Below are 20,346 nucleotides of genomic sequence, written 5' to 3'. Positions count from 1 at the left end.
TGGTCCTAATCCTTATGATAAACCCCATGGTTGAAAGGAAAGGCTGTATTCTACATATACACGGATATTTAAAAAAAAACACATTGCAATACACAGAATCTAAACAATATAAAGAATGTGTTTATCTGCGATCGGAAAAAACGGTCAGAGAAAAAAAAATTAAATATTCCTCAGTAACGGATGATCAGAAGTGACAGAACACGGTTGATCTTGAAAATACTTAAATATGTAGGGAAAATATCCTGAGTATTACAGACGACTTGTGGTGTGGAGTCGCCGCCCGACCGTTGGCTGACAAATACATGTGGTAAAGAGGCGGCGGACGTTACTAAGCAACCGGGGACGCCAGTACTGATACGTAAGAGGAGCTAGCGGACAATTTTAACCCCTTGGATGGTTTCCTGGCTACGGTTATGCACAGGGAAGCTACAAATTGTTATCTTGCGATTCAAGAACTTGGTCTTTTTTTAACCCTTTGTAAATCCTATATCTTCACCTAACAGCTTTCTAAATCAATTTTCGCTCTACCAGTCTATTCACTCGAAAGATTGTCCTGCTACAAAAGGGCCAAAAAAGCATTAAACAAAAAGAGGAAAAATTAGTGATTCGTAACCCATTCACCACCACTCCTGTTCTGATGCTTCCCAGATTCCTGCTGGTCTCTGGTCCCTCTCGACACACAGGGCACAAAAGGCTATTCCCAGCGCATAGAGAGGGAAGACGTAGGGAATGGATAAGTATCAACTTTTACGTACTGATCCTTAAAAAAAAAAAAAAAAAAAAAAACACACAAAACAGATAAGTTACAGTAATAAGACCCTCCAGTTGTAGTTTTTCGCTCTCCTACAATTAGGACTGTGACATTCCACAATATCCATGCATATAATGCGGTACTGTTTAATATCGTGTTGAAAATCTGGGTGGGGATTTCCTCTTTTTCAAGACATCATAAGTAGGGAGATAACATCAGGAGCTACCGAATTCCACGAGTTCCTTAAATAGCGCAGGAGAATGGTCCGTGTACAGTACATGTTCTTTGTCTATGGATTCTGGAGCAATGTTTCTCATTTTGTATTCCTATTAGGATATTCTTGCTTAGAATATCCACCAATGTTCTATACAATCCACTTTTAAAATGGAAAGCCGCCTAGTATCTTTAACCCCATGAGATCAGTCATTCTCATCAAGGAAGCCTTGGACATACACATTTCCCTTTAGCATCTGCTATAAATAAAAAGGACAACCATGCGATACATGAATTGGCTGGGCCCCTTAAAGCATCACTACATTCGGTTTGTTTATTTAAGGGGGGTCTAACTTCTATGTGATCCAAATATCTCAATTGTGAAAATGGAATGGAGTCGGAGTAGCGAGACATCCGCTATCTACTGTTACAGTGGCCGTCTGAGGATCAATGATCGGCTACACGTAAGCCGGCTGTTTAATAGCCTGTTTAGACAAACTGACCACACTTCCATGCGCACAGAACGAGCTTTAATACGATCATCCTGTGCACATAGAGTATCACCGTTCTCGGCAGCTCAGGATGAATTGCTGACGAAAGTGATGATCTTATAAGCTTAAAAATAATTTCGTCCTACAAACAAGTGGTTTGGATTTGTTTCTTAGCCGATTAGTGGCATGTGGATCATTGGGAAACAAGCGTTCCTATAAACTCGTCCTCCCACTTTTCGTCCAGTGTAAATGACTCCCCATGTCTAGGACTACACAAGACATTGTGCGGCTTTTGAACTTTTTTAGCAATTTTTCAATGTTAATACCAAATTACGGCTGAAGTGTACAGCAGTGCATGCAACACTAAGTATTATTCTGGACGACAGACAGATCCATAGTTAAAATTGGAACGCTGGCTATAAAAGTCTCCATTAACAGCCTAAGTGAGGTCATACACCTTAAAAATCCCATATACATTATTTTGAAGTTAAGGGGATTGTCCAAGAACAAACATCAGATAGGTGGGGGTCCGACAATTAGCACGTCCTCCGATCAGCTCCGGTGGCTTCTGGACGTAAACACTTTGGATGGGGCAGCATATTTAATGTGTAGCGGCAGCTGCTAGATACTGCACAACAGCTCCTATTCTTTTGATAGGAGCCGCTCGGCAGTGCCCACCAGCAGCCGCTACACAAAGAATGCAGCTAGGTCTGGTCTAAAGTGTTTACATCTGGCAATTAGGGGATAAAATAACAGCTGATCTATTGGGGGTCTTGTGCGACAGACCATCATGATCTGATATTTCTGAGTTATCCGATGGCTAGGTCATCAACATGTTATGCCCAGACAAGCCCTTTAGATGAAATAGCCAATTCGGTCCATAATGAAGGATCATTAGTTGGACTGATTAAATATCCATTGTTCATTTTAACAAATAAATGTTCACAGTCGTTCAAAGCCAGTCAGGTATGTTGATTCCCCCCCCCCCCCCAATTAACATGACAGGTGGAATGTATATGTATAATTTGGGCAACCAACAATTGATTGTCCTATGAACAGAACTAGTATTGGGGAAAAAAATGATGCAATTTTACTCATGCCACTATCTCCCACCAACCCAAATATTGGCTGGTTGCTCTGTAATGTCATTGGGCATCTGTGGAAATAGAACAATGCTATTGCTCACGTCATCTGAAGTGTGTATGGGGCCATTTTACAAAGAGTGTTCACTTGTTGCCCCATTTTCATCAAATGTCTATGACCAGCTTTAGGTCTATGGCCCCCTATTCCCAACCTCCCCTATACACATGAACACTTGGCTCAGTTGAGCATGCATGTGTTCTCAACAGGGGAAGGAGGAATAAGCCAATGACAAACCCCTGGGAGTGACTTGTCTTCTGTGCATGTTGGAGCACCTCATTCCCAATCCTGCATCCCCTTCTACAATTGCCTTTGGGGGCAGTTTTGAACACCCTAAACACATAAGATTGTCGTCTGTACCTATAATGGTAGCTCATCTAAAAAAAAAAAAAAAAAAAAAAAAAAAAACTACAAGAAGATGCTCTAGAGACTTTCAGACAGAAAAGCACCACAACAACAAGGTGATGCAATTGCTGGTAAATCTTGCAGCGATGCACGTGGTGCTGCTGTCCAAGTCATCAATATTAAGAGGTCCAACATAATCACCCAATGATTTACTTTTCAACATCTGCAGTTTACAACGATTCCTTACTACAAGTAATGTCCATTTATGTTAAGCCCCACTTATCAAATGTTTCATTTTTGTGTAATTTTTGGATATTGTGGAACAGTAATAAAGCATTGATTTTGATGTGTATTTGTCATCTTGCCCAGTGGATAATTTTTTATCTTTACATATCAAGAAACTTTTGTACTTACCCACACAGTTGCATGTTGGGAATTCAGATTGAGCCCTTTTAGCTGGAGTGTCCAATAAACTCTTGGTTGGTGAAGTCAAGTAGTTTAATGGAGATTCTAAAAACCCACTGAGAGACGGATTAAAAGACAGTTCACTTTTTGTAGGCGTTGCATCATGTTGATTTTCCTCTGAGTAGAAACATGTGGTAGATACCACTGTGATAGCACCAGAAGACTCAATTTTGACCTGCTTTGGAGATTTTGATGAGAACACTCCTTGAAAATTCTGAGATATGTCCTGCCCTAAGGGCATGGTAGAATTTGGACCCGTCAGGGATTGAGGAGGGTAGGAGAGTTTTGCCTGCGACTCGAAAGAGTTTGCTGGTTTGGCAGGACTTGCACCATTTTGAGAAGACACCTCGGTACCAGGGAGTGGGAAGTCATCACCAAACTCTGCTTCAAACTGCCTAATCAGATCTTCAAATTTATCATCAATTAGATTTTGAACAGAAGCTTGACACGTGTTGGCCTGTTGAGAGTCACTTTGACCAGAGCTAGAGCCGGTGTCGTCAACAGAAGAAGTGGTATTCATATTTTTTGGACCAAAACTGTTGTTTTGAGGAATACCAAGTGGTAAGCCATTGCCCTGCCCATCATTAGATTGATTTACAGCGCACGTTTCCTGAGTGTTTAATGTAAATCTGTTGTCAAGAGTAACCTGTAAGCCAGGCTGTGATATAAGCACCTTTGACTTGTCATTGGAAAGAGATCGGTCAACTTTTTCATTTGGTTGGCTCTCTTCCTGCAAAAGTTGGTGAAATTCCTCTATTTTAATTTGGCTGAGTGGTAAGAAGAGAGCTTGGCCCTCTTTTTGCCTGGGCTTTTTTATCTGTATTTGTTTACGAGGGGCTTTTATTTTCGGCTCAGCTTGTTTTTGTTTTTGTGATGGCGATTGCCCTCGTTTCTTCCTTTCCTTTGCTGGCTTCTCTGTGGTCTTTGGGACCTTTTGTGCGTTTGGGACCCACCAGTTTTGTTGTTCTTCTGAACCTTCCTGTACAGGGTGCGAGTCTATGAAGAGGTTGCGTTTATGGTGAAGATGTTGCTGTAATGCAGCCTGTGTACTCCTATGGAAATCTGAATCTTGCAACGACTGAAATAGCTGCTGATCTGGTGACAGTTTGTAAGGAGTAGATGTTGGGGTTTCTTTCTTAACAGAGCTTTGTTTTGACTTTTTTACTTTGGGGGTTATGGATTCAGGTCCCTTAAAAACAGACTTAATATAATCATCTGCATTCCCAAGCAACTGCTTCAACCCACTCATGGGATCTGAAGGGGTTTTACGTTGCTCTGGACCTTGAACCCATTGCTGCATAAATTCTGATTTGTTTGGAGTGGATGCCTCGTTTTGCAGCATAGGAGTGCCATGGGACCGTTTTTCTGGAATGTATTGTCCTTCTTGATAACTAGGTGTTTTATTTTGATCCCAAGTAGTTTGTCTGGTGGGTTGAGATATAGGAAGTGCATTATTACCAGTGTACATTTGGGATTGCGGATTCTGGAAAAAATCATTGCAGGACATGGGTAATAACTGCCCTTGGTCGCCCGTTGCAGGTGGATAATGCGTTAGGCGTTCATGGGAAGGTAAATGTGTTTGCGAAGGGCCATTAGGGCAATCCTTGTTTGTTTGTGGAAGTGCAGAAGATAATTGTGTAAGCGCTTCAATGGCAATTGCAGTTTGCAAACTTATATTTTTCTCTTTTGCAATGCTCCATGCATTCTGAGAAAAGGGAAGGGACCCAGAAGGGCATTTCGTAATTTTATTTTCTAATGCAAGCACCCGTTCTTTAGAATAGTTCTTTTCTACCAACTCTCTGCTGACGTGACCCATAGGGTTGTGTGAGCCATCCTGATGGTTATTAACTGCAGACTTTATTTTGTTCTCAAGCCATTCCAAGTAATCTGGACATTCGGGGCCATCACAGTTACAGTTAGGGGGTTTCATGCCATGTTTTGCAAGTTCCAGAGCAGTTTTTAGAGTATTTATATCTTCTGGACAAGGTGGAGGTTTATTTTGTGGAAGGCTGGAGCTTTCTCTATTCATCTCATAATTGAACTTTTCATACAGCTGCCTTGAAACCATAGATGGAGTCCCTGATGCTGGTAACCCATAGGACATTGCCTCGGCTACAGCAGAGAATGCTACTAGGTTTTTGGCATCTTCTAAATTGGAAATGTTAGCAGCAGAGTGATTATGGATGTGAGCATTTTCCCAATTAATCTTTTCACTAGGCTCTTGCGGAGTATGAGTATTGCCTAACCATGGGTTTGCATCCATTAATAACCGGTTGCCCAAATCTTCACATCCCTTATTCAGTAGCACTTGGTCACATGCCTGTGTCACCCTTCCTTCTTCAACAGGATTGATTGGCCCCGTTTCCATTTGGTCTGTTTTGGGTCCATCAACCAAAACACTTTCTGAACAGTTCTAAAGAAAGACAAAAAGTTGAAAAAATAAAATTAACACTTCATGTAATACTAGTACACCATTAAGGCAACTTTATAGACTATGATGTATTTAAACTTAACAACATGCTTTATATTCAGATTTATAAACCAAATTTCATAGGTCTATGTGCCAATGAAAGCTACATAAGCAAAGTATCCTTAATAGTGGAGAGGCTGATATGGTATAGCCGGGTGATGCAAATATTCACTTTGGTTATTAGTCACAAGACTGAAGTTGCTCAGTCATAGATTTCATGATCTTAACCGGAAAATGTGATCGTTAAAAAACCATTTCACTTATTCAGTATGTTGCACTCCCACTACTGCTACCATTCATTCAGTTCTTGTATTCTCACAGTCAAACCCCCTACGCACAGACACAATTTACACGTATTACTGATGGGTTATTGAGCAGAATCTGTATTTGTCAAGACGTGCTCCGGGGGCAACAACCAATATTCACAATAGAGCCGTCTGCCCGGGATTACTAATTGGGGCGAGTCTCTCACCTACACACAGCGGAGGCTTATATTTCGTGGGTTATTCCAAAATGTAATTTACAAGTTGCCAGTGACTAATATTTATGAAGTCACTCCGATATTAGAGCATCAATACTTAAACCCACGTTGTATACGTCCAAGGATGTATGAAGACATTTCTATTCAGTTTGGGGACTGAATTTAGCCTAGTTAAAGAAAATCCGTCAGTAGGATAAACTCTATAAAGCTGTCTATATGGAAAATAGATCATAAAAATAAAGTTTATTAGTTGTACATAAAAAGATAAAAAATATATTTTAAAATTGTGGAAGAAGAATTGAATAAGATAGCAGACATATCAAATCAGTGAATAAATTCATAGCGGCAGGAAATATAATTATGAACAGATGAACTGCACATATCAATTAAAAAAGTAGCATAAAAGAGAGAAAAAAAGAGTAATGTGTAAATCAAGACCCCAGGACCCCGACACACGTATCGCCCTTGGCTTTCTCAAGAAGTGAATGGGGTAGCGATTAGCAGACATCATGTATACTATCTCAACCAAACAAAATTCAGACAATAAATAGAGAACAAAGTGTGTCAGCACAAAACAAATGATTGGCTGAAAAGAGGAATTAATGAATGTGTTCCAAGCTGAAAAATAAACATGTGACAAAAAGAAAACATTTCATAGGGAAAAACCACAAGACATTGCTTAAAAAAAAATACAACCGCTGATGCGTTCCAGCGTGGAATGCACATCGAAATGAAAATTAAGACGGTCATCGACTGCAAATGACAAACATTTACAACTACAGGGCACCAATTGCTATCTCAGACTTACTTAATCCACTGTCTTCCTATTGTCTATAGTTGAGAACTTTTCTGGGGAAGGCTGAAGACTAAAAAACAGATGGAGTATCTCATCGTCAAATACCCCACAGTGGCTACATTTTATATGTTGCCCAAAATACCCAATGCCTTACGTCCTCCCAGTCATCCGATCGTCTCAGGTAACAACATCTGTGAACCGATTTGTAAATTAAATCGACCACATCATTCTTCCCATAGTAGAAACTCCGCCTTCATACTTTTAAACATAACAATGATGGCTTACTTAAAGTTGATGGGCTACATCTGGAAGATGTTCTGGTACTAGTAACCTGTGACATCGAGTCCTTCTATACATCTACACTACACAAGGGCGGCCTAAAGGCCATTAAAAATAATTTATTGCCATGTCCAACTGTGATGGTGAGTTCAATACCCTGATCATGGCATTACTGGATTTAATGTCTGAATTTTGATTGGATGAGATAGTATACATATAATGTCTGCTAATCACTACCCCATTCACTCCTTGAGAAAGCCAAGAGCAAAACGCACATCAAGTCCAGCGGTCTTGATTTACACGTTCTTCCCGCTTTATGGTACGTTTTTAAATGGATATGTGCAGTTAATCTGTTTATAAATTACGTGACCTGCCTCTACGAACTTATTCACCGATTTCATGTGTCTGGTATATATTATTTGTATGGAAAAATTCTATTGAGAATACAACATTATTATTATTTGATAAACCCCTCCCACACATTTTTGATACGTTTGTTGTGAACTTTCTAATTCTTGTATGTACTACTCCCCCAATTTGTTGTTTTATTTATCTTTATGCACTAATAAAATTATATTTTTATGATATTCTTATCTTTCCTTTGTAGTTATTCATTCCCTTTTCTTTGGTGTTGTATACCAGATTTTTATGTGAATACCTAGCTAAATAAAGGACATACACCATGATATAAGAAAATGTATTTCTAGGTCTATAGGGACATGTACAGTACAGACCAAAAGTTTGGACACACCTTCTCAGTTAAAGATTTTTCTGTATTTTCATGACTATGAAAGTTGTACATTCACACTGAAAGCATCAAAACTATGAATTAACACATGTGAAATTATATATTTAACAAAAAAGTGTGAAACAACTGAAATTATGTCTTATGTTCTAGGTTGTTCAAAGTAGCCACCTTTTGCTTTGATGACTGCTTTGCACACTCTTGGCATTCTCTTGATGAGCTTCAAGAGGTAGTCACCGGGAATGGTCTTCCAACAATCTTGAAGGAGTTCCCAGAGATGCTTAGCATTTGTTGGCCCCTTTTGCCTTCACTCTGCGGTCCAGCTCACCCCATACCATCTCGATTGGGTTCAGGTCTGGTGACTGTGGAGGCCAGGTCATCTGGCTTATTCACTCTCCTTCTTGGTCAAATAGCCCTTACACAGCCTGGAGGTGTGTTTGGGGTCATGGTCCTGTTGAAAAATAAATGATGGTCCAACTAAACGCAAACCAGATGGAATAGCATGCCACTGCAAGATGCTGTGGTAGCCATGCTGGTTCAGTATGCCTTCAATTTTGAATAAATCCCTAACAGCATCACCAGCAAAGCACCCCCACACCATCACACCTCCTCCTCCATGCTTCACTGTGGGAACCAAGCATGTAGAGTCCATCCGTTCACCTTTTCTGTGTCGCACAAAGGCACGATGGTTGGAACTAAAGATCTCAAATTTGGACTCATCAGACCAAAGCACAGATTTCCACTGGTCTAATGTCCATTCCTTGTGTTCTTTAGCCCAAACAAGTCTTCTGCTTGTTGCCTGTCCTTAGCAGTGGTTTCCTAGCAGCTATTTTACCCTGAAGGCCTACTGCACAAAGTCTCCTCTTAACAGTTGTTGTAGAGATGTGTCTGCTGCTAGAACTCTGTGTGGCAATGACCTGGTCTCTAATCTGAGCTGCTGTTAACCTGCAGTTTCTGAGGCTCGTGACTCAGAATAAACTTATCCTCAGAAGCAGAGGTGACTCTTGGTCTTCCTTTCCTGGGGCGGTCCTCAAGTGAGCTGGTTTCTTTGTAGCACTTGATGGTGTTTGCCACTGCACTTGGGGACACTTTCAAAGTTTCCCAATTTTTCGGACTGACCTTCATTTCTTAAAGTAATGATGGCCACTCTTTCTTTACTTAGCTGCTTTCTTCTTGCCATTATACAAATTCTAACAGTCTATTCAGAAGGACTATCAGCTGTGTATCCACCAGACTTCTGCACAACACAACTGATGGTCCCAACCCCATTTATAAGGCAAGAAATCCCACTTATTAAACCTGACAAGAGATAGTCATCAAGAGAATGCCAAGAGTTTGCAAAGCAGTCAAAGCGGAAGGTGGCTACTTTGAAGAACTGAGAATATAAGAATTTCAGTTTCACACTTTTTTGCTAAGTATATAATTCCATATGTGTTAATTCATAGTTTTAATGCTTTCAGGTGTGAATGTACAATTTTCATAGTCATGAAAATACAGAAAAATTTTAAATGAGAAGGTGTGTCCAAACTTTTGGTCTGTACTGTAGGTCATAGAAAGTTAAATAAAATTATACCTTGATTACGGTGATCTGATGTCTTATTCCAGCTAAATCCACATTTTTCTTAATATGTAAATGAGCTGTTAAGCTCTATGGACCGGACACAGATCTTGCTGACAATCTGCCCTCAGAGTTACTAGTGTGAGACATGTAAATCAGGAGAGCAGACTGTCAGTCATTACATGTCTCACACTGGTATCGCTCATTTTGTTTAGCTTCCCATGTCCTACATGCCCATATAGACATCTTAGGAGGGTTGATCTTAATGACAAATTCACTTTAACAATTAACTTGCTTTTTAGACAACTTCATCATTCCCTATGGTCCGGTAAACTGTCCATTTGAGGTTTCTGCACTCTGCTGTATTAATGCTCAGCTTTATTTGGAGCCATAAAAGAGCTCCTAGTATAGTGCATAAGGTCACTATTTCATCTTCACCTCATTACTTTCAGGGGACAATTTCCCTGAATGCACAACGTCAGCACCCCGTGTAGCCTCTGTGGCAGAATATGAAGGCTGTGCAGCTCCAAACTGATCTGTATGTACCACCATGAGCCTTTACCCTACCATAAATACAGATATGGCTGGTTAAAAAAACAACAGACTTTCCACTGATAACGGATTTACCTACGGCCTTCACCAAAATGAAGTAGTGGGCAAGTTCAGAATTTCTGTGCAATTCAACAGACCCACTTAAAACAGAAGACCCGCCAGATGCTGAACTACAATTTTGTAGGCCATTCTTAATATATGGTATTTAACGTGAATTACAGTAAGCGTAGAGACATTTTGCATCATCTCAACTTATGGCCAAACTTCTATGGGATTTTAAGTATACAGTATATAGCCTTTATGGCTATAGGATATCCGTATCAATCCATTGTGTTCGTTAGGCTAGGGTCACATTGCGTTAGTGCAATCCGTTTAGCGCTAGCAGATTGCGCTAACGCAATGTTTTTACCGGGCCCGCGTTCCGGGTTCGCGGTAACGTCCCCGCTCTCGCAGATCCCCGATCTGCGAGAGCGGGGAACGGACCGCGGGCGCGCCTCGGACGCTGCAAGCAGCGTCCGCGGCGCGCCACAAAACACCGGCGCGTCGCTAGCGCGTGCCAAACATGGCACGCGTTAGTGCTGCGCGTTCCCATTGCCGTGAATGGGCGCGCTAATGGACACGTTGCACGGCGTTAATTTCGCCGTGCAGCGCTGTCCGTTAGCGCGTTCCCATTAACGCAATGGGAACCTAGCCTTATAAGCAAAGGACTGACTGAACATGACAGCTGTAATCTTACTTTAAAAACCTCTGGTGGAGACCAACATCATTTTAGGTTCTTTGCACTATGATCAGGCATTACATTCAGCGGGCCCGTTACATACAGCCCACCAAAGTCCGCCCCTAACGTATTCAACTGTACACCTATAGCACACTATCACCTCCTATTTAAAAGCGTTGTCCATCTATAAATATAAAGAAACGAAAAGTTGGTTTCTGTGGTTTACACTAAAAAGCGATTAAAAATACTAAACGTACCACAATTAAAGGGTACCGTATTTCTAATCTTTTCCAGTTTGGTAGTTCGGACGAGCGGTATAGTTGAGCCGCTGCCCGGAAATGAGCACTTTCAGGTACTGCAAGCATAGGCAGATTTGCACAGGGGCTCTGAAGTTGGCTCTGTTCATGGATTCGGCCAACTTCAGAGCAGTCGTTTTAAGTTCTATAGCAAAGAGCTTGCAAGCGCTGCTCTTCTTTCCTAATCCTGGACCTCAGAAATTACACTTTTACCTCAGTTTGATACAGGGAAGAACTTCCTTCCCTTCCAGAGTCAGTAAGGTGGTAGCTGATGGATTCATCTCAACAGCTAAACCATCAACCTTCTTTACTGGCTGATCCAGCAGATCCAGAACCAGAAAGGGGCTGGCCTAGCTATTGAAATGCACAAGTCCGCCAGTCTCATTGAAGCGCATTACCTACTCATGAAGTGGGTGGAAATGCTCTCTTATTTTGAAACAAAGTCAGAAGTGATATATCTAAGAGAAAGTTCAGGTGGTATCAACAAAATGTATTAGCGGATTTTGTCGAATTTTCACTTTTAACACATTACAGGAACTTTTTCTATAGCTAGACAAAGCCTTTAATTTTTTATATGATACACTTTATTTTTCTTTTATACAGTTGCTAGTGTACAACAGTTGGGGCGAGGTTTACTGAGGTCTATCTGCTGTTTGCCAAAATTACACTTGCCAATGATCACCTATGAACACCTTAAAAAACATGTAGGTAGCATATACACAAAATGTAAAGCCTATCTCTAAGGAAACACTTTCTCTCTGATATATTCATACATTATGCATATACACAACATTTTACAATCCAAAATTGTACCAAAGACCTCCACACATGGTTCACAAAGCCAAGAAGTTAAAGGTCTGTCCAACTAGTGGATGCAACATATGCCTAATCTGTTGGGCCAAAATCAGGGCCTAATACTTAACGCGATTATAAAAGGTAATAAATGGATGTAGTGACCTTGTGGATGGTCACCTTAAACATGCCCATCAGATGCGGTTTCCATTGACTGTACATAATATATTATCCATTAGCCAATTATGGAGATGATCAGTCTAAAATGGAGGCAACGGCAAAATTAGAATTAGAGAAAAGAATTTTTGAAAATCCATTTTGATATTGGTTAATACTCATCATATTAGTATTATACTACATGACCTTCCCTATGAAAGAATAAAAAAAAACTATTAAAAAGATTACTGGGATCTTATTACATATGGCTGCAGAAATAACGGGTTGCCCATTTCTGAACCTGCACAGGGTTAAGTAGGACGTCTTTTTCTCCCGCTACACAGCCCGGCTTTGTGAGCCAATAAAATCCCACACCAGCCATCACACTCCATCATTTGCTGCCCCTTTGTCTGCTGCAGAGGAACACAATGAAATCCAGGCTTGTACCAATGCCTCGAATCTCCCCAAAACCTCCTCTAAGCAACCTTCTCCTCTAGGAGCACACACACAAAACAGTCCCGCATTGTGTCCCAGGAATTAAGTCCTCTGGAAGGAGAATATGCACTGTACATAACGCCGCTCATCATAATGGGACTTGCATACAATATATCCTTTTTTTAAACATCCTATACATCAATATAATCCCCCAGAGAGTATTGCATGCTAATACTCGGAATGTAAAATTTAGGTAAAAAATTGTGGACAATAAATACAGACCTACTAAAACCTCCGATGCAAAGGGAGGGAAAAGAGAAGGGGAGGTAGGGGGGATAATAGAGAAAATCAAATGCAATCTCATTATAGCACCATGAGCACCGAGCTGTAACCCCTGGGAACATGCAGATGACATTTTCCATCACATTTGAGATTTCGAGACCCCGATTTACGACACAATATCTACAGCAGAGGCTGATGCCAATTAAAACCTAATGAACAAAGAGCCGGTGAAACCCTAAGGATCCATTTGCAATTAAACGTATCAATAATCACATATTCAAAGCGCATGATCATCGGCGTCATCAACCCCTTCCTTTAACCCTTTCACAGAATACCCGTAATTTGCTAAACTTGAGAATACACTATGTAATCAGATCGATCAAGCACAGTTCCTAGAAATCGAGTAAGCAAAAAAGAAATAATAGGACACACTTACATTGGAAAGATCCGGTAAGGGGAAAAAAAATAAAAACGAACGAAGAAAAAGCTGTAACCGTAAAAATGAGGAAGCACAAGAAAGAAGTCCTGGGGCTTTAAAGGACGTGAGAGTAGAAGTGGTGAGCAGGAAGCGGCTTAGCGATTCAGCCTACACACACCTCACCCTCCCCCCTCCTAACAGCTGTAGGGGCCATTAGCCCTGTCAAACAGCACACGTACATTCTGCATACAGCACAGAGACTCGCTCTGCAGAAAACTACCCAGAGAATGGTGGCGGAAAAACACACAGGCGCTTCTTCTCTCCATGGACAACCGCTATATGGCAACAGAGTCAAATGCCGCATTCTGTGTCGCCCCGGTGGCCTTGTCGGTTGACTCCGCTCATTTATAGAAACAGAGTAAGGCCACAAATATTTTATCTCTCTAGCTTTTTTTTTTCTCCGAGTACGCTTGCTAGCGGGAAAAGAATAGCAGTTTTTCTCCGATCTTCCGAAACGGTTGGCTCTTTTAGTATTTCGTTTCACTTCTCCTTGGCATAGGGCGCGGAAAGGCAGTGAGAGCTCCCATTCTTTTCCTGCTCTTAGTCCCAATCTCCCCGCATGATGTAATCTGGAGAGCAGCGACAGATAAAGCGGAGTCCACCCTTCCACGGCTGCGTAAAACTGTCCGCCAATCAGAGGCCGGGCATCGCTTACATAGCGCAAAGAGCCATACTTTCTACTAGGATGCTGCCACAATTACGGCTTCTGTCCAGCGGTGGAATTGCGGATTCTTATGCCACGCTCTTCTCAAAAGGACAGCGTACTTAAAATAAAAAAAGAAAAACACTGAATACGAAGAGGTAAGTACACCCAGCCTGCAGAATTTGGAGTTCATCACTCTATGACCGATAAAAAAAAATTTAACATCCACCGAGCTGAAAGTAAACTAGTCGAAAGGGCACCGCCAACATGTTAAATCTGCGGAATACCTTGTACACACCATTCTTTATCCATCGATCAACCTTGTAGAGACATCTCCAACCTTTATCCAATCGATAACACAAATTTACTAGCGGAATGTACCGAGCACCTGCATGGGGACCTTTGGATGGCTTTTACGCTTTGTGATTAAAAAATTTTTGATCAAATAGTTCATGTTTTTACGTGTATAGCAATAATGGAATTCATGTATTTATTCATTGGTGTGTACTGACACCAAAGTGTATGTATACATATCTGTATATTGGCAACAGAATATTTGTGCACATTCATATTCATAGAATAATTTAAAAAAAGTGTGCCGTCCCTCGTTTTTTTAAAGGGAACTTGTCATGTTGTATATGTAGACAGATCCATGGACAACATGGTATAGAGAAGGAAAAGCTGAGCAGAATGATATATAGGTTTGTTGGAAAAGATTCAGTATAACTGGTATTTATTCAATGAGATCTGTCACTTTTGTATGCATGCGAGTCTGGCGGGCGGCCCTACTAGTGATTGTGCATGCAGAGAGCAGTCAGTCACTCATACAAGGAAGACTCAATAATAAGGACCGCCCACTGGACTCATGCATACAAACTGTGATTGCTATTAATAAAATACAACCAATACTAAAATGTTTCCCACAAAAATGTTTATCAATGTGATCAGCTCCTATAACATTCTGCCTGCAGATCAGATGCCATTTTCAACCATGTTCCCTTTAAGTGGGAAATCTTTATCCACTGAAAGAAAACACAACCCAGGCCAAAGTATGGTGCCAATTGTTGTTGGCAATGGTTAGGAAGCAATGAAACGTTATCCAACTTTAGTTTATGGCGCAGAAATGGTTTGTGTGTACAAAGGGTAGTATATGTCCTATTCAGCAAATCCAAGAAATGTATAGGAAAGTGCTAAACAAACCATATCTTGCAATTAAACCATAAAAATCACACTCTATTCTTTTACCCATATACACAAAGACAATGATGTTGTTTAGTGTTGGCGAAGACAAAAAAAACAAAACAAACACCTTGGTTGTCTTCTCGGCAAATTACAAATGACCATGGTGATGCTGACTGGTTATGAAGTCTATGCTCAAAATATGTTAGGAAGAAGAGGCTGTAGGCCAGTCTAAAGAAGTGCGTTTTTAGGGAACGCATAAAACTGTATGAATTGGGAATTGAATTGTCCTGGGTAGTGCATTCCAGAGAACTGGTGCAGCTTTTGAGAAGTCGGAGACGGGAGTGGGAGATTATTGAGGATGCTATTCTTAGGTCATTAGCTGAACGGAGGGTACTGATAAGGTAATAGACAGATGAGGAATGAGATTAGAAGGTGGGGTTCCTCCAGTGATGATCTTTTAAACTTTTAAAATCCAAAACTTGTTCAAAGAAATATACAAAAACCTCACTAAATAAGAATTTAAAAAAAAAATTACTTCACTATTCAAATTATTCTCATATATCACTGTTTCTTTAAATGGAAGATTGACTGGACGAGTCTTTCCTGTTTTTCGCAGGACATTTCTGTATAATGTCAACATGTTCTTGAAATGTGACATTCCAGTTCTCCATAGCATCAAACCGAAAACCTCCTGAGCATATACGCTGTCCCCCGTCACTGTGTAGCGTATGTAATTCTCGGATTTTAGATTCACTTTACGACCACAATTTATAATTCATGAAACAAACGTAACGTTACTTCTACAGCAGTATCGCGTCGGTGGGGATTTGTTGTGTCCCACTGGAAATAGCTAACCCTCGAGTGATGACACCAGCATGTAATCCATTAAATTGGGTAAAATATTGTAACTATTCCAAACAGTAAAATACCATCTTCTCCCATTTCTGGTCAGCGCGATTAATATAAATCACGTACTGCCCACATCACGGAGAAAAAGAATATGTAAAGGTCAAGTCGAAAAAGACAAAACAGTCCACAAGAGGATTTTGGGTGTACATTTCGTTCTGATTCTAGATCAGAGGACTCACAGCGCACATGCTGGAAGTCATCTATTCGCTGCCGGTTGCACTATTAGGCTTACGCGCTTCGGATCCATGAGAAGCTCCGATGAGGGCGGGGACCAACGTGTTGTCATACAACTGCACGTGCTCCTGCATTACACATGGCCAGAATTCATCAACCCAGGAGAAAAAGGACGAGTACCAGATTCAACTACAGCACATAGATCTGACACTGGAGAATGGAAAAATGGAGGAGGAGAAAAAAAATGAAGCAAACAAAGGAGGATTTCAGTAGATTTAGTCCTGGAGCTCCAGCAGGCACAAGTAAGTGTTTTGGATGATAGTAATTCTTGGAATCGCTTCATTTACAGACTGATTTGCCGCTCAGAAAAACCAAGATTTCGAAAAAAAATTCAGTTCTAATTTCAACCATCTTTTATCGTCCGGATTCTGATTTTATGGGTTATAGTTTAACAGCCTTGGCATTCCAAGGGTAAAAGAGTAACTTCCAAAGTTTATTCAGTCGCAACTTCCCTACAGGAACCTTTAGAGGGTAATACAAGACTAGTCAATTATTAACCCTTCTTCTCTCGGACTTGCACCCTTTAATTATCTGCAAATTTAAAGCGAACTAACAAGGTAGTGATGAATTGGAAAATCTCTAACTGGCATATACATAGACCAGTGCCAAAAATAAAAGTATCTTCTCGCTTCGTCTCAGACTGAAAGTAGAAAGTTGCTCAGAATTGAAGAAATTAATTTTCTTGCAGGATGTCACGTGTGGTAACCATTAGATCACATTGTACATCTCGACATCTCAAATTCAAAGGCGATACAAAATGAACGGAAACAAGGAGGCCGACTACTGGAGCACTTCCACTGGTTGGTTCAAGTCTGAGGAGTCTATATCTCTGGTTGGACAGATCCACTGCAATGCATCTGGTGACATTGGTGGAGAAAAAGTAGCTTTTCTGTAATAAATACAGCACTAGTAGACTGATACACACCCATACCGTAGCACAGAGTTGATGTTATGCTGGATACAATGGGGGAAATCAAATCCTCATGTAGTCTCTACCAGTTCATGATACAGAACTCCATATGCTGTAGACACACATCTTAGGTTTGTGCATGAGATCTAAGGGTTTAGTATAAACTCAAAAGTGGTGACTCCATTGGAGTCCAGTCTCATTTGTGTCTTTAGCAACAAGAGTGCTAAACGAATGTAAAATGCAGCTCCATCTTTCAAAGATTGTCCGACACCGAATACATCTTTTAAAAGGATTGTGCCAAGTCCCTTATCGCGGCTGTCAGCTACCCTCAGCAGTTCAGTTTGCTTGCTCAATGTCTACTCCAAGCAGGCCGGTTATTACCTATCCCTATTCCCTACCTGCCTTTTATACCTAGTGTCAATCTCTGTTGGCACAGAACGGTCACAAACCACTCCATCTAGTAATTCAGCGGCTTCCAACAACATCACATAGGCAGAGCAGCGGCTTCATATCTTATCTGCTCTGTTGACGTTGCGTGATTGCGTCATCATGCTCATTGAGCGCTAGCTGTCAATCGGCTTGATGTCAGAAGTCAAGCTCAATCGACAGAACAGCCCAAAATAAGAACTGCTGTGTTGGCAGAACCGGAAGGTGACCTGCCTTTTAGCTTTTAGGCCCATAGTACCATAAAATAAACTGGTCCTGGAGAATCCCTTTAAGTAAATTTGTAAATAAATTATAATACTGAATATACACAGTTCAAACCTGCGCATTCAATTCTTCTGGCTTCAGAGCTCATATTGAGGCTTGCCTTGCTGGCTCAATGTCTGAAGATCTTGCTGTGGCGATATGCAATCTGTAAGCATTAAATAGTAAATCACAGAGGAAAACTAACTGCTCACTGAATCATGGGAGCTCGGATTTTAGGAATGTGTTTGATAATGCGCTTCTCAACTGTTACCCACGGTCAACTTTTTGTGCAGACTGTACATTGAATTCGAGGTGCCTATCCTCGTGTGTTACTATGGATTGGTAGTTGCTCTGAATCTTAAGAATATTTATTCTAACATTCATAATGGGAAGGATTAAAAGTTAAATCATTGTCCATATGAGCATGTGAACAGTACATGTCTATCAGACTAGTTGCTGTCTTAGCAGCCGTTACCCCAATTATTTGGAACATAATAGTTGTCAAGACAGGCTCACTGGTGCAGAAATTGGTTACACAGTGACCGGACTTGCGAAATGCTAGATGTTGAGGCAAAGCTTCTGACACCAAGGCAAACTGAAACTCCTTTATGTAGGCATACACCAAATAGTCAAACATTTAATCTAATGACAGGTGTAGGAAATAATGGCCAAGCCTAAAGATCTAAGGCACCTCGACAAGGTCCAGATTGTGATGGCCAAACAGGGTCAAAAGCATCTCCATAAAAAGGAGCTGAGGTTTGTTAACAGTATGAAATAATTTATACCCATCAAAGATATCCATCCATGGAAGGAACAACTGGAGAATGTGACAGGGGTCACAGCTGCTCAAAGTTCATGGATGCGAAGATTAGTCCATCTGGTCCAATCTCGCACAAGGACAGTTTTCCCATAAAAAAATGGGATCCCTGGCAACAAGCAAAATAGGGACCTGTCATTTATAGACCTTTCAAAATGTATTACACCCAAAGAAAAATGCATAATGTACAGTATATCAAAACTATTTCAACTGTAGCTTCTTAAAAAGCTGTAGAAACCATATGTTTAAAAAGATGGGAAAACTAAGACAAAAAAAGGGGGATTACAGCAGAGAATTACCGTATTTTACATTCCTAGGTGGTCAAAAACATTGAAGGGATTAGTGTTCTATACATGCTGGTTATGAGATTGCCGCCCTCAGGGACACCTGGTCAATTGCCATTTTACAACCTGCTTAAACAGATCTTGATCTCAGAGCTAAGTTTTGGTATCAAACTGCCCCAAACTTGTTCCCGTGCCCATGCTGACCCCTGCCAAGGTGACTACAATGCATAACTTAGCATCAAACCTGGACTATGGAGTAATAAAATAAGGTGGCCTGATCTGATGGATCATGATTTCATTTACAACATGTGGAGAGCTGGGTAAGTGTGCACCGATTACCTGGGGAAGAGAAGGCACCAGCTAGCACTTTAGGAAGAAGACAAGCTGGCAGAAGCAGTGTGATGCTCTGGACAATGTTCCGCTGGGAGAACTGGAGTCCTTGCATTAATTTGATACAAATTACCTACACATTGTACAGACCAAGTACAACCCTTCATGGAAACATATTCCCAAACAAAATGGTTTAAAGAAGTACTCCCATCAAAGTTTTTATCCTCTTAATATATTGTAGTCATCATATTATACAGCACTGTGTACTTACAATTGCTCATTTTGCCTTTCTACCCAGCTAATTCTTTTCTTTTCTCTGCTCTATATAGAAACAGGAAGTCTCTTGTCCCTGCATTTAATGTATCATCCCCGTCTACAACTCCTGACCCAGCTGCTCCCTCCTCCCCCTGCCAGGGACATTGGCAGTGATGACTCATGCATGGAAAATGGACCTCCTGTTTCTACATAGAGCTTTAAAAAGAACCTGTCACACACCCCCCCCCCCCCTTGGCGTTTTTAACTAAAAGAGCCACCTTGTGCAGCACTAATGCTGCATTCTGTCAATGTGGCTCTTTTATTTGGGGTCCCTTCCAATGCTGCAATATTCGTTTTTTAATTAGCCTGCCACACCTGTAGTCTGTCCGGGGGGCATGTATTTTCCACCCGGACACAAACACCTCCTAGCCATCCCTCAGCCCCTCCGTGCGCCACCTCCTCTGTCTTCATTAAGGTCCCCGGCGCCGGTGCTGTAAGTTCCTTTTTCAGGCATGCGCAGTTTGCGCTGCGCTTCGACTCCCATCACATGATGGGGACTTACAGCGCAGGCGCCGGGGACGTTAATGAAGACAGAGGTGGCGGCGCCCAGAGGGGCTGAGGGATGGCGTTTGTGTCCGGGGGGGAAAAG

The 20,346-nt window shown here is 41.1% G+C and overlaps 1 protein-coding gene across 3 annotated transcripts in view; it reads right to left on the bottom strand.

Moving 5' to 3' along the window:
* Positions 1 to 20,346, bottom strand: part of TET3 (tet methylcytosine dioxygenase 3) — a 101,207-nt gene that overhangs the window by 54,915 nt on the left and 25,946 nt on the right. For 2 of the 3 annotated variants that reach the window (XM_069766514.1, XM_069766515.1), the window contains one exon: positions 3,355 to 5,818. In XM_069766514.1, the coding sequence (XP_069622615.1) occupies positions 3,355 to 5,818 (2,464 nt within the window). Of the gene's footprint in view, positions 1 to 3,354; positions 5,819 to 13,401; positions 14,005 to 20,346 lie in introns of those variants that run through there. The other variant, XM_069766516.1, reaches the window with a different exon arrangement.

Source organism: Ranitomeya imitator, chromosome 4, assembly GCF_032444005.1.
Source record: "Ranitomeya imitator isolate aRanImi1 chromosome 4, aRanImi1.pri, whole genome shotgun sequence".
NCBI classification, from domain to species: Eukaryota; Metazoa; Chordata; class Amphibia; order Anura; family Dendrobatidae; genus Ranitomeya; species Ranitomeya imitator.
Note: the sequence above shows the minus strand (reverse complement) of the source record. Positions and strands in the feature narration are given on the sequence as shown.